This window comes from Mobula hypostoma, chromosome 10, assembly GCF_963921235.1.
Source record: "Mobula hypostoma chromosome 10, sMobHyp1.1, whole genome shotgun sequence".
Lineage (NCBI taxonomy): Eukaryota > Metazoa > Chordata > Chondrichthyes > Myliobatiformes > Myliobatidae > Mobula > Mobula hypostoma.
The window spans coordinates 120,502,210-120,529,777 of NC_086106.1; the positions used below are offsets into that span (position 1 = coordinate 120,502,210).

Below are 27,568 nucleotides of genomic sequence, written 5' to 3' on the forward strand. Positions count from 1 at the left end.
AATTTGCCCATGACACAAAGCTGGGTGGCAGTGTGAAATGTGAGGAGGATGCTATGAGAATGCAGGGTGACTTGGACAGGCTGGGTGAGTGGGCAGATGCGTGGCAGATGCAGTTTAATGTGGATAAATGTGAGGTTATCCACTTTGGTGGTAAGAACAGGAAGGCAAGTTATTAGCTAAATGGAGTCAAGTTAGGAAAAGGGGAAGTACAACGAGATCTAGGCATTCTTGTGCATCAGTCACTGAAAGCAAGCATGCAAGTACAGCAGGCTGTGAAGAAAGCTAATAGCATGCTGGCCTTCATAACAAGGGGAATTGACTACAAGAGCAAAGAGGTCCTTCTGCAGCTGTACAGGGCCCTGGTAAGACCACACCTGGAGTACTGTGTGCAGTTTTGGTCTCCAAATTTGAGGAAGGACATTCTTGCTATTGAGGGAGTGCAGTGTAGATTCACAAGGTTAATTCCCGGGATGGTGAGACCGTCATATGTCAAAAGATTGGAGCGACTGGGCTTGTATACTCTGGAATGTAGAAGGCTGAGAGGGGATCTTATTGAAACATATAAGATTATTAAGGGATTGGACACGCTGGAGGCAGGAAGCATGTTCCCACTGATGGGTGAGTCCAGAACCAGAGGCCACAGTTTAAGAATAAGGGGTAGGCCATTTAGAACCGAGTTGAGGAAGAACTTTTTCACCCAGAGAGTGGTGGATATATGGAATGCTCTGCCCCAGAAAGCTGCGGAGGCCAAGTCTCTGGATGCTTTCAAGAAAGAGATGGATAGAGCTCTTAAAGATAGCGGAATCAAAGGTTATGGGGATAAGGCAGGAACTGGATACTGATTGTGGATGATCAGCCATGATCACAGTGAATGGTGGTGCTGGCTCGAAGGGCTGAATGGTCTACTCCTGCACCTATTGTCTGTTGTAGCCTAGCCACTTCAAGCTTCGACATGTTGTGCATTCAGAGATGCTCTTTTGCACATCACTGTTGTAATGCATGGTTACTTGTGTTAGTGTTGCCTTCTTGTCAGCCTGAACCAGTCTGGCCATTCTCTTCTGACCTCTCTCATTAACAAGGTGTTTTCACCCACAGAACTGCTGCTGACCGGATGTTTTAAATTCTTGAACCATTCCCTGTAAACTCTAGAGACTGCTGTGTGTGAAAATCCCAGGAATTCAGTAGTTTCTGAGGTACTCAAACCACCCTGCCTGGCACCAACAATCAGTCCAAGGTCGAAGTCATTTCTTCCCCATTCTGGTGTTTGATCTGAACAACTGAACTTTTTGACCGTGTCTGCACACTTTTATGCAGTGAGTTGCTGCCGCATGATTGGCTGATATTTGCACTAACGAGGTGTACCTCATGAAGTGGCCACTGAGTGTGTGTTACAGGTTTCGGTACAATACATTACAGGTGCACCTTAACATGGTACTACGTGTGAGCAGTACAGGTGGAACCAGATTGTCCACCAGACTACTCTTATTGAGACAACGTAAACATAAAAAGATAGAAAACCTACAGCAAAATACAGACCCTTCGGCCCACAAAGCTGTGCTAAACATGTGCCTACCTTAGAACTACCTAGGCTTACCCATAGGCCTCTATTTTTCTAAGCTCCATATACCTATACAAGAGTCTCTTAAAAGACCCTATCGTATTCGTCTCTAGCACCGTCACTGGCAGCCCATTCCATGCACTCACCACTCTCTGTGTGAAAAACTCATCCTTACATCTCCTCTGTACCTACTTCCAAGCACCTTAACATTGTGAACTCTTCTGCTAGCCATTTCAGCCCTGGGGAAAAAGCCTCTGACTATCCACATGATTAATGCCTCTTATTATCTTGTACACCTCTATCAGGTCACCTCTCATCCTCCATCGCTCCAAGGAGAAAAGGCCGAGTTCACTCAACCTATTCTCATAAGGCATGCTCCCCAATCCAGACAACATCCTTGCAAATCTCCTCTGCACCCTTTCTATGGTTTCCACATCCTTCCTGTAGTGAGGCGACCAGGACTGAGCACAGTACTCTAAGTGGGGTCTGAACAGGATCCTATATAGCTGCAACATTACCTCTCAGCTCCTAAACTCAATCCCACGATTGACGAAAGGCAATGCACCGTATGCCTTCTCAACCACAGAGTCAACCTGCATAGCAGCTTTGAGTGTCTTATGGATTCGGACCCCAAGATCCCTCTGATCCTCCACACTGCCAAGAGTCTTACCATTAATACTATATTCTGCCATCCTATTTGACCTACCAAAATGAACCACCTCACACTTATTTGGGTTGAACTCCATCTGCCACTTCTCAGCCCAGTTTTGCATCCTATCAAGGTCCTGTTGTAACCTCTGACAGCTCTCCACAACACCCCCAACCTTTGTGTCATCAGCAAATTTACTAACCCACTCCTGCACTTCCTCATCCAGGTCATTTATAAAAATCACAAAGAGTAGGGGTCCCAGAACAGATCCCTGAGGCACACCACTGGTCACCGGCCTCCATGCAGAATATGACCTGTCTACAACCACTCTTTGCCTTCTCTGGGCAAACCAATTCTGGATCCACAAAGCAAGGTCCCCTTGGATCCCATGTCTCCTTACTTTCTCAATAAGCCTTGCATGGGGTACCTTATTAAATGCCTTGCTAAAATCCATATACACTACATCTACAGCTCTACCTCAAACATCCTCAAACTGCCCAATAAAGAGACCGTTTGTGGATTTTCAGGACGTGGCTATCCAGAAGCCAACACTTGAGGATGGCATCGAGGGACACAAAGTGGTTGAACGAGTCTCCATCTGCTTTGATCCATTGGCCCTATTGTTGACCAGTGTGGATCACTTGGCCTACGTGCTAAAAAATAACCTATTTATTACGTTGTTGTTTGGGCAGACATGGTATAAAGATCAACTTTATTTGTCACATGTATATTAAAGCAGCACAGCACACTGTGCAATAGGTTGCTTGTGTCAGTGACCAACACAGTCCGAGGATTGCGCTGGACAGTCCACAAGTGTTACCATCCCATGTTTCCAGTGCCAGCATAGCATACCTACAAATTACTTATTCTGAGGCATACAGGCCGATAGCCATCAAATAAACCTCATGCATTAACCCTTTCATTCCTGCAATGGTTCTCATGAGCCACCACTGGACCCTCTCCATTGCCAGCACATCCTCTCTTGGATGTGGCCCAAAACTGCTCACAATACTCCATATGTCATCTGACCACTGCCTTGTCAACCGTCAGCATTACATCCTTACTTCCATATTCTAGATTGCTGGAAATGAATGCTAAACCAGTACGGAGCCAGACACACACCAGGAGCCAATACATTAACTGTGCTTACCTGCACATGATCAGTTCCGTTTCCCGACGCTGCGTGTCTGATGAATCGGACGGCAGCAATGATTGCCTGCAGCGTAATCCGCCGATGCTCCCTGTAATGCAGACCCGTAATCACCTTCATCAGGTCACTTGTGGAGGTCAAGACAACCTCAGCTGGGGAATGAAAAATCATTGCAGATGCAAGATTAAACTACACGTAACCCGTAAGTAACCCAACAACCCACTAAAATAAACAAGCATGTTTATTGCCATCTGCACAACAGCATGTATACACAGGTGCAAGGAAATACTTACCTGGAGCAGCATCACAGGTCATGGGGACTCTTACAGACAATAGCAGAATTGAAACCAGGTTGCTGATACTGTAACTGTGCGATTCTATAATTCTAGAGTAGGACTGTCTAAAAGATCAGCGCACATTTAATGGGCCAAAGGGGCTTATTACTCTGTTGCATAACTCTATGTGCTACCTGTTCCCATGATCCCATGACAACGTTAATGTGATAATGCATGCAAGATGTTTTTATATGGATATGGCAGCAGTGAACACAGTCCCTGACGATATATACACCCAGATTGCCACTTTATTAGGTACACCTATACACCTGCTCGTTAATGCAAATATCTAATCAGCCAATCATGTGATTGCAACTCAATGCATAAAAGCATGCAGATGTGGTCAAGAGGTTCAGTTGTTGTTTAGACCAAGCATCAGAATGGGGAAGAAATATGACCGTGGAATGATTGTTGGGTGTCAGAGTGGGTGGTTTGAGTACCTCAGAAACTGTTGATCTCCTGGGATTTTCACACCCAACAGTCTCTAGAGTTTACAGAGAATCGTTCAAAAATCAGAAACATCCAGTGAGCAGCAGTTCTGTGGTTGAAAACACCTTGTCAATGTGAGAGGTCAGAGGGGAATGGCCTGACTGGTTGAAGCTGACAAGAAGGCGACAGTAATGGAAATCAGCAACAATGGTGTGCGGAAGAGCATCTCTGAACGTACAACACATCAAACCTTGAAGTGGATGGGCTACAGCAGCAGAAGACCATGAAAATACACTCAGTGGCCACTTTATTAGGTACCTGCTATATGAGTACAGGAGGTACCTAATAAAAGTGGTCGCTGAGTGGATTTGGATCAGGTGGGATTCCTCAACCTGTCAGGGGAGGACAATGAGCCTCCCCAGCGGACAGCCTTTGCTCCTTGGTTCCTGTGCACCCTCATACTCTGATTGTGAATTGGAAGTCAGTAGCATCACCACCCCACCTCCACCCAATCACGAGTTCAGCCTCTTGGGGATAGAAATGGCACAGAGCCATTCACAATCTGGGACAAAGCAAGCTTCTGCATTCAACTCGCCGAGAAAGTCGTGTTACTGTCGCACCTTCAGCTGGGAGGTCAGCACACCCGTTCCTTGCTATCCATACACATGCACACCTGTGAGGCTGGTTGTGTATGGGGATATAGGTGAATACAGGGTATTTCTTCAGATGCCCTTTCTCCAGTATCCAGTGACTCCTGTTTACCATGGGATGCACTGCATTTAATGCGTTTGTGTGGGCACACAGAGCGGTGTCTATCATTAACAACCCTCGCCGCCTAGGACATGCCCTCTAATTGTTACCACCATCAGGGAGGAGGTACGGAAGCTGAAGGCCCACATGCAATGATACAGAAACTTTTATTTCTGCATTTCTGAACAGTCCATGAACACAAAATCATTGTTTCGTTTATGACGCTATTTGTGTATTTTGGTAATTTGTACTATATGAACTTGCGCTGTCCTGTTGCCCAAAGACAATACACTTATGAAACATAGAACATTACAGCATAGTGCAGACACAGTTCCGTCCACAATGTTGTGCCGACCTTTTAACCTACTCGAAGGTCGTACAACCGTAGGTCACAGGAGCCGATCCCAGCAATCACAAGGAAGGCCCACCAGCTTCTGTACTTTGTTGGAAAGTTTAAGGAGGTTTGGCTTGTCACCAAACACCCCAGGTGTAGCACTGAAAGCATCCTGACTGTTGCGTCAGGATCTGGTAAAGCAACTTAAGCATGCAGGAACATAACTTGCCCATTCAGCTTCATAGTATCCAAGACATCTTCAAGGAGCTATGTTTCAAAAAGGCATCATTCGTTACTAAGGACCCCCATCCCTGCCTTGTACTTATTGCAACAGGAGCCTGAAGGCACACACTCAACGATTCAGTAACAACTTCTTCTCCTCTGCCATCTGATTTCTGAATGGACATTGAACCATGAACACTACCTCACTACTCTTTAATTTAACTCATTTTATTTACATGCACACACTTACTGTAATTCATGTTTGTTTCCTATTATTACGTATTGCATTGTACAGCTGCCACAAAGATAACAAATTTCACAACATCTACCAGTGACATTAAGCCTGATTCTGAATCCTCCCTCATCTCACTTCAGGCCCACAAACATTTCTCCCACGTGTGGCAAAACTTCACCTGCAAATCTGCTGGGATCTTGTCTGCTGCTCCCGATGTGACCTTCTCTTTTTTTAAATTTTTTATTTTTATTTGGATAAGTAATTCACAAGTATCATGAACTTTTTTCACATGTACAAACCTTTTCCATTTTTTTTTTACATATGTACAAAACTATAATTATTTATACATTCCAAAGTACACATTAAGATGATATAAAAAGAAATTAGACACTTAAATAGCTAATTATGTGCAGTTGAAATTCTAATCTATTAGGCTAAGTAATGATATTAGTTCTTAAGGAAAATAGTAATAATAATGGATTAATAATAATTTCCATATATCTCTTCTGGACCATTTCTTTCTGGTCCAAAATGTTGTATGTACACCTATGTAACAACCATTGTAGGTGTTTATATCCTAACTTGTTCATGTTTGCTCCTACCCCCAAACATAATTGTCCAATCCCTATGTACTTATTTACTTAATTTTATCATTTTTTATCCCTTTTCCAAATCTTTTCCTTTACTTGTGTTCATTCTCTATTTTCCAAAAAAAAACAAAAACAGTAAACATTTAGACCAGGGGTGCTTACGTCAGTGACATTACTGTGTTGATGAGAAGAGCAGTATAAATCATTAAGAGAGTCATCTAACTAGTAGGGAAAAAAACGCTCCTTTTCTAACCAAACAGTAAGCTATCCCTTCTCAACAGTAAACCAAAACATATAACCACACCCTAGACATTTTTAAATGTATAACATTTGAAAATTTTCCCCGATTTCCAACAATGAGGCCTGAGCACCGACCCGCCTCAGTTCAGAGGGATAACCTCTATCTTCACCCTGTGTCAGAGGGCCCTCAGCAGTTTCAATAATCATAGAGACTTTTCTCCTATTTACGTCTCGACCATATTGCTATCATTCAAGTTATTCCGTCTAGTTTATTTTCAGCTACCTGCTTTCATTTTACCTTTAAGTCCGATTTACTCTTTTCAGTCATTTCTCTTAATTAATCTGTATTCTCTGTACATTCACGTCTGAATATTTGCAGCTTTTCCTTGTAGTTTGACACGCTGGTTCATGTGGAGCGTCTTCGCCACACTGGCTGCCACGACTTCTGCTACAACTTCTGCCGAATTCTCTCCAGTAGCGACTCCGGTTGGGTGATAACTTTAATAGGTAGTCCCCAGTCTGCCAGGTCCAACGTTGCCTCCTCCGCCGTAGCATAAGTTTTTGCCCCTTCGTTGTAAAAGACTCTCAGCCGAGCTGGATACAGGGTCTGGAATCTGATGTTGTTTTCCTTCAGGACCCTCCGTGTTTCCACATATTCCTTCCATCTGGCAAGGATCCCCGGTGCGTAATCGTGGTCTAAGCTGATTTTACAGTTGCTCCACATGAAACCTTTCTTTTGCCATGCCCGTTTAAGCACCTCTTCCTTCGTTCTGTAACTGAGAAATCTGACCAGAATCGATCTGGGCTGGGTGCCTGCCAGAGGCTGTGGTGCCAACGCGCGGTGAACCCTTTCTATCTGTAGGTCTTTTGCGGCCGGTATATCAAGGTTCTCTCTAAGCAGTTTCTCCACGAAGGGAATCATCAATCCGGGTTTACCTTCAGTTCCTTCGGGAACTCCATAGATCCTCACATTTTCCCTTCTTGAGCGGCCTTCTTGGTCTATTAGCTTCCACTGGAGCTGCTCTTGTAGCTTTAGCATTTCTGCTATCACTTCCTCTGCGTTTTGTAGCTTCTCCTCAATTCCTACAATCCTCGCTTCGGCTTCATCTATCCTCAAATTAGTTTCTACTATTTCTCCTTTAATATCCTCCAGCTGTTTGCTGTTATCTTGTTGGAACTTGCGAATCTCTCTGAGAATCAAAGACGGATTCACCGATTCCTCCTCATTATCTCCATCCTGGCTTGCCGTGGGGGAGCTAGGCCCGTCGCCTTGCTACGTCTCTTTGTGTTTATCAGCCTTCTGAGCGGACTTTTTAATCTTGTTCTTAGACATCATCCTTGCCTCTTTTATTAATATAGTTATACAATATTAAGTATTTGTCTAATTTTGATTTTGGGCAGCTTACCTTCTTTTTTGTCGAGAGACCTTTTCCTTATGCCACGATTCCCTTGATGACCCGGAAGTCTTGATGTGACCTTCTCTAAAGACCCATTATACATTGGGGGCCACTTCGTCGAGCACCTCCACAACATCTGCCGAAAGCAGAACTTCCCAGTAGCCAGACACTTTAATTCTGATTCCTATTCCCGTTCTGATATGTTGGTCCATGGCCTCCTCTTGTGTCAAGATGAGGCCAACCTCAGGGTGGAGAAGCACCACCTTATATTCTTTCTGGGTAGCCTCCAACCCGATGACATGAATATAGATTCCTCCTTCCAGTAAAAAAATGTTTCCCACTCCCTCCCCTCTTCTTCTATTCCTCACTGTGGCCCCTTACTTCTTCTCACCTGTCTATCACCTCCCCTGGGTCCCCTCCTCCTTCCCTCTCTCTAATGGTCCACTCTCCTCTCCTATCAGATTCCTTCCTCTCCAGCCCTTTACCTTTTCTAACTGCTTGGCTTCACCTATCACCTTCTAGCTGCTCTTCTTCCCGGCCCCCCCCATCAATCTTTTTATTCCAGTGTCTTCCCCCTTCCTTTTCAGTCCTGAAGGAAGGTCACAGCCTGAAACCTTGACTTTTTTTTTAATTAACTTCCATAGATGCTCTCTGACCTGCTGAGTTCCCTCAACATTTTGTGTGTGTCGCTTAGGAACACGAGAAGCTTTAGATTAGTAAGCTCTACCAAATAACTTACATCGTGGGCACATCCTTCCCGTCATTGGTTGTATCTATAGGCTGCCTCAAGAAGACAACATCTATCATCCGCCCTATTCACCTCTCATCCTCCTCGGCTCCAAACCCAAAAGCCCTAGCTCGTTCATGTAACGACATAAGACACCCTCTCTATAATTCTGGTAAATCTCCTCTCCACCCTCTCATGCTTCCCATAATTTCTTTCATGTAATTTAAGTCGGTGATAGTAAATCTCATTCTGTTTCTCACCATGGAGATTTTTGCAGTAATCCTGGAAGAGGCGGGGTGCTGGGGGAAATGAGTAATGGCCGCCAATGACCGACCTCCTCAGCAGATCCTTCTCCTGCTGCCCTTTCACCCACTGAATGAAGTGCTGCACCTTCGGGTCCTGAGTGTACGGCTGTCCTTTGTGGTGCCCTGAAAATTAACAGAAAGAGCTGTCAACATAACGGATTAGAACAAGTCATGAGTTACAGGGGACAGACAGGAAGGTAGAACTGAGGCCAAGGACGCATAATCTTATTGAATGCCAGAGGGTTGGTAACGTGGCAGCACAGATTTCACACGACTGAGATAAGGAGATGAGAACTCATTCCTCTATCTAAAAGCAGGGAGTTATTGTGAACCAGCATGTACTGAATGAAATTCGGGGAAAGACGGAATTTAAGTGGATTGTGTGTCTAGTTGAAAGGACATTAGCAAGACTGTGGGGAAGAGCAGAGGGAGGACAATCAATTGGTAACTTTCGTTACAGCACCAGAGTAGGTATAGTGGATCAAATCAACGCTTGTGTTGTAAGATTCCATGTTTGAACTGCCATGGATGGATCTATTTTGAATTTCTAGGTTTCAGAGCTGCTGATAAATTGTCATAGGTAGATCCATCCAACAACAACCAGGAGATTACTTATTTACTGCCAGTTATGCCACTAGCATTTAGGTCAGTAATGAAGATCCTCATGGGAGGTCTTGGCCTGTGAGGTGAAGAATGGTAGCAATGAAAACGGCAAACAGAGTTGGAGCAATGATGCACCCCTGTCTGATCCCAGTCTCAACCTTAAAAGGTGCCATTTCAGAGCCACTGTTGCTGATGACTGTTGCACTCTTATCATTGCGTAAGAGCTGCAGAATCTTGAGGAATTTCTCCAGGCACCCAATTTTGGACTGTACCTGCCAAAGGGCAGCACAATTTACAGAGTCAAATGCTTTTGTAAGGTCTACAAAGGCCTTATAAAGTGGGAGATTTTGTTCCTGGGCTTTCTCCTACAATTGACGTGCTGTAAAAATCATGTCAGATGTTCCTCTGGCTGAACGGAAGCCACAATTAGACTCAGGCAGGTGATCTTCTGCCAGAGGTGAAAGCCGGTCACGTAAAATTTGGGTGAGCACCTTTCCTGTTGTAGAGAGGAGGGAGATGCCTCAATAGTTTCTGCAGTCAGCTTTGTCACCCCTTTTGAAGAGTGTGACAATCAGGGTGCCCCCGGGTTCCGCTGGAATCTTCTCCTGGTCCCAGATCTTGACAGGCAGGTCATGAATATGATCTAAAAGTTCTGTCCCACCTTCCTTGATGATTTCTGCTTGGATTCCATCAGGTGCAGTGGCCTTGTTGTTCCTCAATTTCTTGCAAGCCATCTCCAACTCTTTGACACTAGGAGGCTTATTCATATCCTCCTTTGATGGACCACTGTGGGAGCTGATCGATGACTTCAATGTCAACAGTGATGCTACAATTAAGTAGGTCCTGAAAGTGATCCTTCTATTGAGAATTGATGGCATCATTGTCCTTTAGCAGCCTTTGTCCATCTTTGGAGTGAAGGGGGTTTAGGCCACGATGGTTAGGGCCACGCACTGCCTTGGTGGCAATAAAGAAACCCCTGATATCACCTGAGTCAGCAAGCTGCTGTATTTCTAGGGCTCTCTCAGTCCACCACTAATTCTTTATTTCCCTTACTCTCTGCTGGACTAAGGCCTTAGCTTTGGAGTGGGCTTCTCTTTTTGCCTTGCAGTTGATGTCCTTCTGCCAGGCACAGAAAGCTTTCCTTCTGTTGTTGATCAGCTCTTATATTTCATTGTAATTTTTATCAAACTAATCTTTGTTTTTCCTGGTCTTGTATCCAATGATGTTTTTACAAGCATCAAGGATGGTGGTTTTTAGTGTCATCGTGACCTTAAGTGTCCTTGGGAATACCTGATAGTATGCCGTCTAGGTCGGTGTAGAAGGTCTCCCTAACATTGTCTGGTAAGTCCAGGGCTGGAGCGCAGGCAGTCACAGCTGTAGCTATCTGGTTGTAAGTGAGCTGAAAGCACACTGTCATGAGGCGTTCATCAATGTCAACTGGCAATTTGGAGAGGTGACTGACGATGCTTTACTTTATGATGAATCCAGGTCCGTAGATTCTGGGTTCATCAGCTGATTTCCTCTTCCAGAAAAGGAAGGGGAAATTAGCTTTCCCCTCCTTCAATTGTCCTTCTTTGGCCAATCGCATTTCAGAAAGGGTAGCAACGTCAATTTGGAAACTTCTCAGCTCTCTTGAGATGAACGCAGTACGTCTTTCAGCAGGATCACTGGTTTCTCTGTCCATAAGTGTCTTCCCATTCTAGACTCCAAAATTCATACACTTCTGTTTCAGACCACAGTTTGGTGATCCCACTGCACATGGTAATCCAGTCAGGAGTATGGAGGCAGGCTACTTTTTGGGCACACTTTCTAGCCCCTTCCCCATGTGGGGTGAGCAGAACAGGTTCTGAATAGGGCTGCTCAGTGATGTGTAAGCTCTGTCTGCCTCAGTCCAAGAGCAACATGCTGTATCTAACACACACCATCTGCGTGCCAGGTTGTGGCTGGGAGCTCCCAGACCTCGCTGTCTTGCTCCAGTCACCACTTCCTGGTCACCATAGGGCTTTCCCCAAGTTGGTCGATCAGATTACCAAACTAGGAGAAGCGCCTGTGCATCAGGTCTTTTCATGTGGGGAGACTGATGCACGAGCGGCCAACACATGGTCTTTGACAGAGAAAGGGCCAAATCCCCGTGGCATGGAGAACAAGATGATGGGGGGCCCTCTTCTGCCTCAGCCTTCCTCCATCTTCAGAACCTTGTGGTGATCCTCATAGTTCTAAGATTCTGGAGACTCTAGTTTACCACCATCTTCCGCCTGCTCCACCACTGAGGTCCCAGTTGGACCATGCTTCATCAGGATCCTCCTCCTTGACCTTGCCACTAAGCTCCAGACAACATCCATCTCAGGTTTTCAGGATTACACAAGCCTCTCCACTATAAGGTGCTAGTACCCACAAGGAGTCCAGATTCTCTATAGGACAGACTGGGTGCTCTTTAATCTTAACAGGTTCAAGGTGAAGAGCAAGGCACCAACGACTTCAATCATGGATCTCCAATATGCAGGCGACAATGCCATCGTAGCTCTCTCTGAGGAGGATCTGCAGTGCATAATGGATGCTTTTGCTGGAGCATACAAGCTCCTGGGACTTGATCTAAACATCAAGAACACCCAAGTCCTGCACCAGCTTGCTCCAGATCAAGCTCCTAAACCTTCAACCATACAAGTTGACAATATCCTTCTGGAGAACATTGATCATTTCCCAATCTTGGCAGCCTTCTTTCTTCAAGAATCAACATTGACCTTTAAATAAATTGCAGAGAAGGCTGTGCGAGGGGAGCTTTTGCCAGGCTGAGAAAGAAGATTTTTGAAGATCGGGATACCAAGACTAACACTAAGCTTCTCGTCTATAAAGCTAGTCCTCCCCTCCTTGCTACATGGAGCTGAGTCATGGACAACTTGGAGCAGGCACAAAAAATCCCTAGAAACCTAATGGCAAAGATACCTCTAAAAAATTCTGAGAGTTAGCTAGAAGAACAGGTGTACTAACTCCAGCACCCTGGAGGAAGCTAACATTAACTCCATAGCCACAATCGTGACTCAACGCCAATTGTGATGGGTCGGCCACTTCATCCTTGTGCCTGTCTCCCTAAGCAACTTCTTTTCGGCCAACTCAAGGATGCAAAGCACACTCCAGGAGGGCAGAAATAGCAATCAAGGGTAATATCAGGACTCCCCCTGAGGAAGTGCCAAATCAACTTGAATGGATGGGACAAATTAGCACAGGATAGGAAAAGCTGGAGAAGGACTGTCTATGAGGGGACAGCACAGCTCGAATAATACCTGCACTGTGCCGCTGAAACCAAGCGGCTTCAACGTAAGGAGAGACCGGGAAAGGCACAACCAGCTACATCCACCACCACCTCAATAAACTACACCAGCCACCACTGCAACAGGACTTGTGGATCATGGATTGGCCTCTTCAATCATCTCAAGACCCACAAGTGACCAGATCAACAACCAGGAGAAGAATCACACTAGACTACGAGTGATTGCTGATGAATGAAGGTCCTTCAATTCAGGTGGTGTTCAGGGCATCCATTATCATGTTCGTAGCTCAGTTTTCACTATTGTCAGTCATGCAAGTTCCTGGTGGAGACTCAGGAATACTCTGATGTAGAAGGATTCTTCATTGCTGTTTCTGTAACAATTCTGTTTTACCAAACAGGGTTGTTAGCCCTGAGCAGAGCCCTTGTATCTGGAGGACCAGTGGACCACTTTTAGTCTGGTCTCTACCCTTTGACCTGTTTGGCATAGGTGACCCTACCAACAGCCAAAGCATAAAGCCTTGACTTCAGCCAACATAGCTCTCCAGGTCATTGAGGCAGATAAACCTCCAAACCATGACAAAGCTGGGGTCCTCATGGATGAATAACTAGGAAGCATCCCTCAAAAGCTTTCCTGAAGAGGGAGTCTGCTTTTATTTTACTAGAGTACTAATGCAGAGTTTTGGCCCAAAACGTTAACCATTCTTTTCTTTCACAGACACTGCTTATCATGTTGAGTTCCTCCAGTCATTTGTTTTGTATGCAAAACTTCAAGCTCTTCTATATACACAAAAAAACCACATCTGAGCAAGGAAAGACTATTCCTTTATACAGGTATTCCCTTTGTGGTTTATACTTGCAAGCTGTGAAGTTAGGAACAGAAATACAAAGGGCACTGTCAGGGAGAAATTAGTCTGTAATTTAGTTCAATAGGTTTCAGATGACAACTCAGACCTACAGAAAGAAAGCGAAAATGAATCGTTTGATATTTGAATCCGCAGATTGAATTGCAGTCTTCTGTTCATTTATCCATCCCCTATCTGTGACAATAAGAATGCGATGCGAAGGGAAGTACAAAACACTATTAAAATGCAGTGGACTGTGCAGAATCATATAGGCAGCTGTTAAAACCCTATACTGTCATTGGTGGATCCACAAGAGACTGCAGATAGTGAAATCTGCAGGAACACACACATTGCTGGAGGAATCAGTGAATCCAGCAGCATCTATGGAGGGAAATGGGCAATGGACAATTCAGCTGAGACCCTTCATCTAGAGTGGGCACATGGACATATTCAGCCAGATGAAGGGTCTCGACCCGAAATGGTGACTTTTCATTTCCTTCCATAGATGCCAGCAGGCTCTTTGAGTTCCTTCAGCTTTTTGAATGTTATTATCGATAGGTTTGAAAACAGGCTTGTGATTTTTTTTTTGTTTTGCAAAGCATAATTTAAGAAGAACATCGTCATAATCATTATGGTGTTTAATGATATCATCATTTTTTTTGCTGTGTCATATGACATCATCATTATGTGCCATGTTGTATGACATGGACAATCATGGTCTACATGACCATGATTTTTCTTGGCAAAGTTTTCTACAGAAGTGGTAGTGGTTTGTCAATGTCTTCCTTTGAGCAGTGTCTTTACAAGACAGGTGACCCCAGCCATCATTAATATTCTTCAGAGATTGTCTGCCTGGTGTCAGTGGTTGCATAACCAGGGCTTCTAATTTGCACCAGCTGCTCATACGACCATCCACCACCTACCCCCATGGCTTCACGTGACCCTGATTGGGGGGTGGGGGAGGTGCTAAGCAGATGCTACACCTTGCCCAAGAGTGACCTGCAGACTGACAGGGAGGAGAACTTTACACCTCCTTTGGTAGGACGTATCTCCACCCTGCCACCCGGACAGGAAAGAAGAGCAAAGTCTGAAGTAGGACATCTTGGGAATTTGTTATTCTGGTAGACGAAATTCAGCCTGAATAGAGTGAGGCTGTTTTCCCTGGAGCATAGAAGGCTGAAGGACGATGCTACAAAGTTTTATAAAATCACAAGGGGCAAAAATAACGTGAATGTTGGCAATCTTTGTCCCAGCATCAGCGACTCTAGCACAAGGAGACACAGGTTTAAGGCGAGAAGGAAAATTTAAGGGGAACGCTTGGAAGAGTTTTTCCACAAAGAAAGTGCAATGTACGCAGATGTATTAGAAATTTGCTGTGGTGTATTGGCGTGACATGCAACAAAACACAACAAAATTCAAACAATCAAATTATATAAAATATTCAAAAGCTATTTGTACAAGTACATGGACGGAAAAGGACTAGGGCAGGGGTTCCCAACCGGGGGCCACAGACCCTTTGCTTAATGGTATTGGTCCATGGCATTAAAAAGATTGGGAGCTCTTCCACTGGAGGCACCTGGGCCAAAAGCAGGTAAATGAGCTTAGCTCAAGACAGCATCAATGAGTTGGGCCCAAGAGCCTGCTAGGTGCTGTTTGACTCTACAACCCTGAACCTACCCGTGATGGATATCTGGCTTTCGTTGGAAGTTGTGAGGTAGGGAACTGTGAACTCTCGAACCACTCTCATCTGTGTGCACACCAGGTACGTCACTGGGGGAAGAAAAGAATTCAGTCATCAGTTTGCTTGTCTTTCTACAGCAGATATCACCATCCTATAATAGAATTAGGCCATTCAGCCCATTGAGTCAGCTTTGCCATTCAATCATCGACTATTTTTATTTATCCATTTAGAGACAAGCCCTTCTAGCACAACAAACCACGCTGCCCAGCAACACACCTGTCTAACCCTAGCCTAATCACAGGGCAATTTGCAATGACTAATTAACCTCCACCCACATGCCTTTGGACTGTGGGAGGAAACCCATGGGGAGGAATGGTACAAGCTCCTTACAGATGACGTTGGCATTGAACTCCAGTAATAGCATCGCTCTAAACATTTCTCTTATTTTACTTTCTCTTAAGCCCATTCTCCCACCTTCTCCCTGTAACACTTGGCCTCACACCAGCAAAGAACCGATTAATCTCTGCCTTACATACACCAAACGACTTGGCCTCCACCTCACTCTGTAGCAATGAATTCCCCAGATTCACCCACTTCTTGTTGAATTCTCCCAGTGATATTTACAAATTTAGAATGAAAGACTAGACAGAGAAATGCATGCTAATGTCATATTTTTAAATTCATTACAGTTAGATATCCTATATCTGGGTTTTTTGAGTCATGTGGCGTATAGCGACTACTTCCCCGTATTTCAATTGAGTGGATGCTTTAAGACAAAAATCAAAAATAATTGCAGATTTTGGAATTCTAAGATCAAAAACAGAAAATGCTGTAAATACTCAGCAGGGCAGGCAGCATCTGTGAAGGCAAAAATGAGTTGGTGTTTCAGCCTCATAAAGTGGACCACACTGGGCATGTCACATCACTCACTTGCCCAACACCAGACCCCAAAACAAAAGCTTTATTTCAAGCTCTCTGATAGGATGACATTACCAGGCAGAAGGAGGAATGGTATGGGGGCAGCATGGTAGCATAGCGGTCAATATAACACTTTACAGCGCTATTTGTAAGATTGGGATTCGATTCTCGCTGCAGTCTGTAAGGAGTTTGTATATTCTCGCCTTGATCACATGGGTTTCCTCCAACATTCCAAAGATGAATGGGTTAGGGTCAGTACGTTGTGGGCATACTACATCGGTGCTGGAAACATGGCGACATTTGCGGGCTGTCCGCAGCAAGTATTCGCACTACGGTGGCTGTTGATGCAAATACTTATACTTACTTATACTTTATACTTTATTGTCGCCAAACAATTGATACTAAAACGTACAATCATCACAGCGATATTTGATTCTGCGCTTCCTGCTCCCTGGATTACAAATCGATAGTAAATATTAAAAATATTAAAAATTTAAATTATAAATCATAAATAGAAAATAGAAAAATGAAAAGTAAGGTAGTGCAAAAAAAAACCGAGAGGCAGGTTTTGATGCATTTCTCTGTATGTTTCAACGTGCATGTGTCAAATAAAGTAAACCTTTGGTCTTTAAAGAAAATTTTCAAATAATGTACACAAAGCTCTCTTGAAGAAATGTAATAATCCCATTGACTCCCATTTCCCCATTCAATTGGCCACCTCCTGTCCCAAGTGCGGAGGAGTCTGTGCTTTCTGCACTTAACTCAAAAGCCATTTGAAAACCTATAAAACTGAACATTCCTAGATCGTTTCAGGGACTCTGCATTTCGATGTTTAATATTCTGCATTATTCGCTCGTTTTTTTTTTGCCGCTTGCTTGATTTGTTGGTTTTTTTTGCACACTGGGTTTCTTTGAACTGGTTCCAAGGTACCACTTTGTTTCATGACTGTCTGCAGGAAGATGACTCTCAAAGTTGTATACTGCATACATACTTTGATAATAAATATACGTTGAGTCTTCGAGGCAGAAGCAAGCTACCCTCAAGTTTGAGAGACTGTTGAACAGGAAGAAAGAGACACACCTGGCCACAGTGACATGTTTTTACGTCTGACTGGTCAAATTGGTTTGCGGGCCTTTAACATTCCTACTGATGCTGCACTGGTTAAAACAAAACAGACTATTTTCATTCCATCTTGTTAATTTTTTAAAGCCAGCAGTGCTTTTCAAGCACAACAGGCTGTGGAGTTCTCATATTCTCTGGATAGTTGGACGAACATTTTAGTCTAGTTCTCCCCTGTGCAATACTGAGATCCATAAACGTGAGCGCATTCATGGGTACGCGCATACACACAGACACAAAGCTGTATAGATACCTCATAAAGCAGTGGCTGTTAACTGTGATATTTAGATACAGAGTAATGTATGCAAAATGCTGGAACTCAGCAGCTGTCGCAGCATCCACGGAAAAGAATAAAGAGTCAGCGTTTCAGGCTGAGACCCTTCATCAGGACTGGAAAGGAAGGGAGAAGAAGCCAGAGAAGGTGGGAGGGAGGGGAAAAGAGTACAAGTTGGCAGGCAACAGGTGATGACAAGTTCCCAGGAAAGGTACGTGCCTGTGGTAGCAGATCTGGGCGAGCACATGGTCAAAGAGTTGGAGGGCAGCAGAGATCACAGAAGGGGAGCAGTGAAAGATGGTCTTCCCTGAAGAAGTTTTAAACATCTTCAGGGTAGGTTCCCCTAGAATAGACTTTGCAATGAAGCAGTAAATCATAAACACAAGAGATTCTGTAGATGATGAAAACGCAGAGCAACAGGCACAAAATACAGGAGGAATTTAGCAGGTTAGGCAGTATCTATGGAAAGGAGTAAACAGTTGACATTTTTGAGACCCCTCATCAGGACTGGAAAGGGGGGGGGGGAAGAAGCTAGAATAAGAAGCTGGAGGAATATTTAGATACAACCTAGTGTTACAAGTAAAACAGGTAATTTACACTGGTACTCTGGACTCACTAAGTGTTTAATTACTGAACTGTTACTTACACGGCTGAACTTGTTGAAAAGTTTCAGGCTGTGAAGTTGCAAATATTTCAAGGATGAAAGGTTGCTGGGTGCTGCCATCTACAGCGTGTACCCAGCGGTACAGGTAGAAATCCTCGCTGCCTTCTGCATTGGGACAAACACACAGCAGGGTTAGACACTCCTTTTGATTGTCAGAAAACAACAGCCAAAGTACAACTGGAAACTTCTCCCAGTAGCCATGCCTAGAAAGATTACCTTCCTTTCTTCTTCTTTGACACCTTCCCACAAAGGTCACGACTCCAATAACATCACACGTGTAAGCATCTGGGAGTTTATCCAGTTCCACTCTAAAGGGACAAAGTCAGGTGAAATATCACTCCAGAACAGTCTGAAAATGGAGCACTTACAATCAGTGGCCACTTTATTAGGTACACCTGTACACTTGCTCATTAATGCAAATATCTGATCAGTTAAACATGTGGCAGCAATTCAATGCAAATAAACATGCAGACATGATCAAGAGGTTCAGTTGTTATTCAGACCAAACATCAGAATGGGGAAGAAATGTGACCTAAGTAACTTTGACTGAAGAATGATTGTTGGTCGTTTGAATATCTTAGAAACTGCTGATCTCTTGATTTTCATGCATAACAGTCTTTAAAGTTTACAGAGAATGGTGCGAGAAACAAAAAACAAATGAGTAAGTGGCAGTTCTGTGGGCAAAATGCCTTGTTAATGAGAGAGGTCAGAAGAGAAAGGCCAAAATGGTTCAAGCTGACAGGAAGGTGACAGTATTTCAAATCACTACAGTGGTTACAACATGTAATATAGTGTAGGGACATGTATGGTCAAGCATTTTGGTAGAAGTAAAGGTGTAGACTATTTTCTAAATGGGGAGAAAATTCACAAATCAGAGGTGCAAATGGACTTGGGAATCCTCGTGCAAGATTCCCTAAAAATTAACTTGCAGGTTGAGACAGTGGTAAGGAAAGCAAATGCGATGTAAGTATTGGTTTCGAGAGAACTAGAACACAAGAGGAAGGATCTAATGCTGAGTCTTTATAAGGCACTAGTCAGACTGCACTTGGATTGCTGTGAACAAACAAGGGACAAACAAGGCTGGATTATTGTGAGCTTGCTTGGGCCCATTACCTGAGAAAATATGTGCTGGTATTTTGGAGAGGATCCAAAGGAGAGTCAGGCAAATGATTCCAGGAAAGTAAGGGTTAATATATGATGAGCGCTTGATGGCTTTGGGCCCAGAGAGCCTGTACTCGCTAGAGTTTTGAAGAATGAGGGGGGGATCTTAGATACAGAGGAGATGTCAGGGGTAAGTTGTTGTTTTTTTTTAAAACGCTGAGTGGTGAGTGCGTGGAATGGGCTGCTGACGGCAGTGGTGGAGGCGGAAGTGATAGGGTATTTTAAAAGACTCCTGGATGGATACATGGAGCTTAGAAAAATAGAGGGCTATGGGTAAAGCCTAGGTAGTTCTAAGGTAAGGGCCTGTATTGTGCTGTAGGTTTTCTATGTTTCTACGAATGTTGAAAGACTTGGATAGAGAGGGCATGGACAGGACGTTTCCTATTGTGGGGCAGACTAGGACCCAAGAGCAGAGCCTCAGTACAGAGAGAGGTCCAGTTAGAACGGGGATGAAGATGAGCTGCTTTAGCTAGAGAGTGGCAAAGCTGTGGAATTCATTCTGGAGAACAAATCATTGGGTATATTGAAAGTGGAGGTTGACAGGTTCTTGATGGTGTCAAAGGTCACGGGGAGAAGGCAGGAGAATGAGATTGAGAGGGATAATGAATCAGCCATACCGGAATGGCACAGCAGACTCAATAGGCTGAATGGCCTCATACTACTCCTATGTCTTTTGGGCCTATGTTGTAAAATGTGTTGTTTTGCAAAAGGATAAGATATTAAAATTACTGCAATAAACAAACAGGTAGTGCAAACAACAAATAGCAAGGTAGTGTTCACAGATTCATAGACTGTTCAGATATCTGATGACAGAGGGATAGAAGCTGTTCTTAAAACATTGCGAATGGGTCTTCAGGATCCTGTACTTTGAGAAGAGGGCACGTCCCAGACAGTCGGAGTCCTTAAGGATGGACGTGCCTTCTGTAGGCATCACCTCTTGAAGGGGAGGGTGGAGCTGGCCTGGCTGGGAAGGTAGAATAATTACCTTATGGTAGTGTTTAAAATTATGAGAGATAATGTGGATGATAACAGTTCCCCCCCACCCCCAAGTCTCCTGGAATTAGGGTGAGAGGGGAGAGATTTGAAAGGACTTGAAAAGCAACTTCATTTTTTTTTTAAACATCTAAGGGTCTTGTGGGGGCATGGCTTATTCTGATTGTTAGAAGTTGCTTCCTTCATGATTGGCTAGTTTAGAAACGTTGGGTGGACGCTGCTTTTAGGAGACTCTGTGAATGAGTTTGTCTCTACCCAGTTGCTTTTTCCTTCTCAGTTGTTCTCTGATAAGTGCTGTTTCTCTGTGAGAGATTAACTGTCTGTTTTAAGTTGCTGCAGTTCCATATGAAGTTTTAGAAGAGGAATACACCATGGGCTTTGTGTTTTGTGTTCTAATATGTTACTTTGTTTCTTGTGTTTGTTTAGTCAGTTACTTTATTTCTTATTTTCTTAATCTGTTCCACATTTATTGTGTCTTAATCTGTTACTTTGTTACTTGTTTCCCCATGTAATTGGTTTTAGGGATGACTCATTTTTCATACTGGCCATACGAAAGTTGAGTTGAAATTTGGGCAACCTTATTCCAGAATGAGATGCCCACATTTCAGAGGGAATTGAGTATTCATTTGGGGACCAATTCTAGTATTCTATTATTTTTGAGTTTTCTGAATATCCAGTGACTAATCAGGAGTGAGTGCAATTGCATCTTCCTGCATTAAAGAATGGTAAAGTGGTGGATGCTGACTTGTGGTGAGAGATCATGTGTTACATTCCTGAGGACTCCCTACTACATCGTGGATATTGATATTGATCCCTTTGCTAAAGGAAAGACTGTTGAGGGAAATTATCTGGCTTCTTGGGTTTTGGCATTCTGTTTTGGGGGAGCTGGGGAGGAAACATAGAAACAAATAAAAACCTACAGCTCAATACAGGCCCTTCAGCCCACAAAACTGTGCTGAATATGTCCTTAGAAATTACCTAGGGTTACCCATAGCCCTCTATTTTTCTAAACTCCATGTACCTGTCGAGGAGTCCCTTAAAAGACCCTATCGTATCCGCCTCCACCACCGTCGCTGGCAGCCCATTCTGCATAAAAACTTACCCCTGACATCTCCTCTGTACCTACTTCCAAGCACCTTAAAACTGTGCCCTCTTGTGCTAGCCATTTCAGCCCTGAGAAAAAACCTCTGACTATCCACACGATGAATGCCTCTCGTCATCTTACACACCTCTATCAGGTCACCTCTCATCCTCCGTCGCTCCAAGGAGAAAAGGCCGAGTTCACTCACCCTATTCTCATAAGGTATGCTCCCGAATCCAGGCAACATCCTTGTAATCTCCTCTGCACCCTTTCTATGGTTTCTAGGAGTAGTTTATTCCAGCCGACCCTGACCCAGAGTATGGTAAGAGCCTTAAGGGACATGAGCCTTAATAGCCTTGGTAGAGTAACTGCAGCAAGCTCCGTTATTTCCCTGCGTAGCATTTTTTGAATTGGAAGGTTCTGGCTCTTAAAGTGATTTCCCCACCTGCCAAAGTGTTGATGTAGGTGGCAGGTTGAGTACAGGTACAAGGTGCAAGGTGGATGGCAAGTGTGAGCAGGAACAGTATCCTGGTTCAGCTGTGTCTCTGCCAACTGGTGTCGTGAAGCTGAGCACTTGTTGGATGCTGAATGGCACTTACTGGATGTGCAGTTCCCAGGCCCACCCTGGTTCCAACGGGGTGGTGTGGCTGATGTGTGGTGCCATACGTATACCATCCCAGTGCCCTGGATGAGCACCTTGCCCATGCAGGTTGGTATGACAGCTATTACAAAGGAAGGAAGGTTTTGAATGATAGCCTTTCTCAGCATGGTGTGGCCAGACTGTCCCAGGAACTGATTTCAATGCCTTTAAATTACCTGCTCATGTAGGACGGTGGCACTTGTACTGTCATTGGTCAAGAATGCTGCACCTACATCCCTAATAGGTCAGGTAACATCACTCATCTGGTTGATCACACCTGAGAGTCAGTGTATAAGATTAAGTGGGGGACCAGTTAATTGGCTGTTACACTCCAAGATGGGGCTGGTGGCTTTTTGGGGCACAGGGAGGCTGGTGGACCACTGTAGCATACTGGGAGGTGACCACTGGGTTTACAGTACTGGGTATTGTACTTTAGTGTTTTATCTGTAGATTAGTTGGGAGTTCGCAAGAGTCATACTTGAGGGTTGGATTATCACATTCACAACTTGAGGGGCGTACTGTCCTGTGGTGGGCATAGCCTGTTCTGATTGTCGAAAGTCACTTCCGTCAGAATTGGCTAGCTTAGAAACAGCAGCTGCTTTTCCAATTGGTTAGCTGCCTGGTGTCCAGTTTCAAATACCCTGGGTATACTGAGAGTCCATGTGGGAGGTTCTCTCTCTCCCTTTGTTTAAGGCAAGCGGTGCACATGGCCATTGGGAAGGTATGCTCTGCGTGCATTTTTAACTAAGAATCTTTGTTTGTTGAATATTCAGTTTTGTAGTGTCTAACTTGGGAAAATGAATGCTTGGTAGAATTTTTACTGTTTGTAAATAAATGGTTAATATACTCAACTGAAGCCAGTGCTTGCTGTCTCATTTGCTAGACCTGCGAACCTAATTCAACATTACAGGAAGATGGTGAGTATATGCTGTTATAAAGAGTATAATGGCTCCAAGGCTTTTAATCTCACAATCTACCTCATTATGATGATGCATCTTATTGTTTACCTGCACTGCATTTTCTCTGATGCTGTTACACTCTATTCTGCATTGTTACTGTCTTGTTCTACTCAATGCACTGTGTAATGATCTGATCTGTATGAACAGTATGCAGCACAAACATCTCGCTGTATCTCGGTATATGTGACAATAATAAACCAATTCCAATTCTATGTTCTGTTGTTACAACTACACACACATACACCACAATGGTATGATGACCACCAGACTCAAAAACACAAACAAGACAAGATCAGCAGATGCTGGAAATCTAAGTAATACACACGAAATGCTGGAGGAACTCAGCAGGCCAGGCTGCATCTATGGAAAAGAGTAAACAGTCGACGTTTCGGGCCGAGACCCTTCATCAGGACTCAAAAACAGTTACTTTCTCCAAGCAGCAAGGCTGATCAACACCTCCACACACTAACCCACCCCTCCACCCCCTCCAACCCCATTTCCCATCAGAGTCAGCTAATGTACAGACACTCCTATGCCCAGTGTCACTTTCTGTACGTACAATCATGTATATAAGCTATCTTATGTAATTATACTTTTTATTGTGTTTTCTTTGTGCTGCATCAGATTCTGATTAACAATTATTTTGTCTCCTTTACACTTGTGTACTGGAAATGACATTAAACAATCTTGAATGACTGTAATGCACTGGCTCAGATACAAACTCATTCTAGGACAGTACCTCGTGATGAAATTGTACTTGATGTCAGGCAGTCTCCACTCTGCCTTGACTTGCTTCGTTGGTACAATCTGGATTTCTGTGTGAGGCTCCCGTGGGTTGAGGCAGATCTCTGAAATACATCGCGGTTTTCCAGAAAACTTGTTAATGATAAATCATAAAGGTGCACCTTTCTCTGGAAGTTAGTCAGTACTAGGTACAAATGTAACAGCCTCACGATCTTGCGATGCACCTGAGCCAAGCTGTTGGGTGGACCATACTGTCAAGACTTGCCGATTTTGGAACCCACTCTCCTCACCACCCCCCGCCCCCCACAGAGGGAGGCCCAATTTAATGAGATTTTAATTGCTATAGCACTGAAGTGTAGCCATTGTTGCATTGTAGTAAAGCGGGAAGGCAAAATCTGTCAGACACAAGAGACACTGCAGATATGACAGAACCTGCAAATGCTGGAAATCCAAAGCAATGCACACAAAATGCTGAAGGAACTCAGCAGGCCAGGCAGCATCTATAGAGGAAAGTTAACAGTCGACATTTCAGACCAAGGTGCTTCACCAGGGCAGGGTCTCACCTTGAAAAGCTGATGGTTCATTTTCTTCCGGCTATTGCCTGACTCGATGAGTTCCAATAGCATTTCATGTGTGTGTTAAGGCAAAACTTGTGGATGGCCCGAGCCCAGACCCCAGTGCTCTTGGCTTACTTGAGGACTAGCTATTTGTGGCCAGTTTGATTAGGACTTGAGCCTGATGGTATGTGTTTTGAAACTTTTGTATCTTCTGCCCAGTGGAAGGGGAAGAAGAGATACTGACCGAGGTGGGAGGGGTCCTTAATTATGCTAGCTGTATTCTTGAGGGACTGCGAATTTAGACAGTCAATGGGGGGGGGGGGCTGGTTTTGTGATGGACTAGGTTCACAACTCCCTGCATTTTCTTACAGACTTGGACAGAGCAGTTGCCATACTGAGCTGTGATGCATCTGGATAAGGTTCTTTCCACTGTGTCTCTTGTGGGAAGTCAGGTCTCTTTGCAAACCTCAAAACCCCTTTCTTCATCAATCAGGGTATCCTAGATGTCTCCCCTTCTGAAGAAATTTGTTGAAGGCCATTGGGAATATTCCAGATTTCCTGAAGAAATTCGTGAGGGCCGATGGGAACATTCCAAATTACCTGAACAAATTTGTGAGGGCCATTGGGAATATTCCAAATTTCCTGAAGAAATATGTGAGGACCAATAAGAACGTTCCAAATTCCCTTAAGAAATTTGTAAGGCCATTCCAAATTTCCGTGGCCTTCTGAGGAGGTAGAGGAATTGGTGTCATTCGTTGGCTGCTGGTTCAGGACAAATTGTTGACAATATTTATACCTAGGAGCTTGTAGCTGTCAACTATCTCCAGCTCAACAGCTTCCTTCTCTATCCCAGCAAGTAAAGTGTTATCACACTCGATATTTACACTGATTATAATGAACTTGGTTCTCTCTCTTACCTACTGACCGATAGCTCCTCATCTGCAGGTCAGATGGCATGGCCCAGGTTCTTCTCTGGTAACTCTGCTTGACGGAGTAGCGATGAAGGAGGAGCACTGTGCCAACGTGCAAGGACTGGTACCATTCTCGGCACAAGGAGTTCCACAGGACCACTGGCATCATGCCTGACTGGTCTGCCACTTCCAAGTAGGCCTGCAGCAGGAGCCAGGGTTAACCTTTTCCACCATCACAAGCCACAGCACAGAGCGCATCACCACCGCCAAATGGGCAACCCCCACACAGGCCAGTGAAGCACACAGAATCAGAATTACTCACACCTCTTGCTAATGGTTTCAAAGGGAATTTCAGGTTCAATTCCCAAAGAAGCAAAAACAAACCCTGACATGAAAATCAAAAATTCCAGATACTGGCAATCTGAAACAAATACAGAAAATGCTGGCTACGCACATCAGATCAGGCTGCAGCTATAAAAAATGGGACAGGTAAGATTTTGGGTCCAATATCCTTTGGCAGAACTTCTAAGGGCTTCAAATCTGAATGTTTAGCTCTGTTACTCTTTCTGTAGATACTGCCCAACCTACTGAGAGTTTCCAGCATTTTCTTTTTTGTTAAATGAACTTTAACTTGCTAACAAAAATCTAATTTAATCTTTTGATATGAGGACTAAATTCTCCCATCCCAAAGACTTTGAAGATAAACAGACTGATGAGCCTAAATAGATGAAGATATAAATGTGCTGAGCTTATCTGCAACGATAGAAAGCAGGAGGATGAAAGGTGACTTAATCAGGGTGTACAATATGGTAAGACATATAAACAGAGTAGATAGGAAGAAACTACATTCAGTGGCCACTCTATTGGGTACACCTGCTCGTTAATGCAAATATCTTATCAGACAATCATATGATAGCAACTCAATGCATAAAAGCATGCCGACATGGTCAAGAGGTTCAATTATTGTTCAGACCAAACATCAGAATGAGGAAGAAATGTGACCTAAGCCACTTTTACCATAGTTGGTGTCAGATGGGGTTGGTTGAGTATCTCAGAAATTGCTGATCTCTTGGGATTTTCCACTCACAACAGTATCTATTTTACAGAGAATGGTGCGAAAAAAAAAAATTCAGTGAGCAGCAATTCTGTGGGCAAAGACGCCTTGTTAATGAGAGAGGCCAGAGAATGCCAAACTGGTTTAAGCCTGAAGGAAGGGTGACAGTAACTCAAGTAACCATGTGTTAAAACAGTGCCTTGCAAAAAAGCAGCTGAATGTATGACACAATGAACCTTGATGTGGATGGACTACAACAACAGTAGATCTCAATGGATTCCACTCCTGTATCTAGTAAAGTGATCACTGAATGTGTTTCTTTCTTAGCTGAAGAAACCTAAATCTGTGGATATGTATTTATAGCACCCCTCTCTCCAATTGAGCACATGAAGCAATATCTCAAGAATGCGACGTCTGTCATTAAAGGACTCCCACCACCTAGTCCATACCATCCTCTCCTTGCTGCCATGGGACAGGAGGGACTGATGCCTGAAGACCCACATCTCAAGGTTCAAAAACAGCTTTCCCACTACTATCAGGCTCTTCAATAAACCTGAAACACCCTAATACTACATAATTCTCTTTATTCCTCCCCAATTTGCACTGAATTTGTCATTCTTTAAATTTGCACTAATGACAATGTTTGTTAAACTTGCAGAAAATTTACACATTATTCTTTATTTTGTTACATAAGTTATGTACTACTTAATGTTAAATTCAATTATATTCATTTCCATTAGTAATGTACCGCGATCCTGCTGCAAAGAGCTTATGTTCTTTTAAGATATTCGCTTTATTTGCCACATGTACATCAAAACACGCCGTTTGCATCAATGACCAACAATCTGAGGATTAATGGGGCAGTCTGCAAGTGTTGCCACGCTTTCCACATCAAGGTAGCTTACCACAATCTACAAACCCTGATCTGTACGCCTTTGGAATGTGGGGGAAAATGGAGGAGAGTGTACAACCTCCTTACAGACAGCAGCAGGGATCGATACTCGATCTTCCCATCGCCAACACTGTAAGGCGTTGGGCTACCTGCTGCACTACCATGCTGCCCATTTCATGGCACTTATACCCTGGGTTTGAATGCCCATGACAATAACTTGAACCTGTAGTCATTTGAAAAATATCAGCAGAGAGCTTGGATAGAATACTTTCACCTGGGTGAAGTG

The 27,568-nt window shown here is 43.9% G+C and overlaps 1 protein-coding gene across 3 annotated transcripts in view; it reads right to left on the bottom strand.

Moving 5' to 3' along the window:
- Positions 1–27,568, bottom strand: part of LOC134353157 (RPA-related protein RADX-like) — a 66,222-nt gene that overhangs the window by 29,214 nt on the left and 9,440 nt on the right. For all 3 annotated transcript variants that reach the window (XM_063061132.1, XM_063061131.1, XM_063061133.1), the window contains exons 4-10: positions 25,343–25,535; positions 23,864–23,972; positions 18,507–18,598; positions 18,273–18,395; positions 15,312–15,404; positions 8,877–9,044; positions 3,358–3,509 (exon numbers count right to left, since the gene is read on the bottom strand). In XM_063061132.1, coding sequence (XP_062917202.1) covers positions 3,358–3,509; positions 8,877–9,044; positions 15,312–15,404; positions 18,273–18,395; positions 18,507–18,598; positions 23,864–23,972; positions 25,343–25,535 — 930 coding nt within the window. The remainder of the gene's footprint in view (positions 1–3,357; positions 3,510–8,876; positions 9,045–15,311; positions 15,405–18,272; positions 18,396–18,506; positions 18,599–23,863; positions 23,973–25,342; positions 25,536–27,568) is intronic.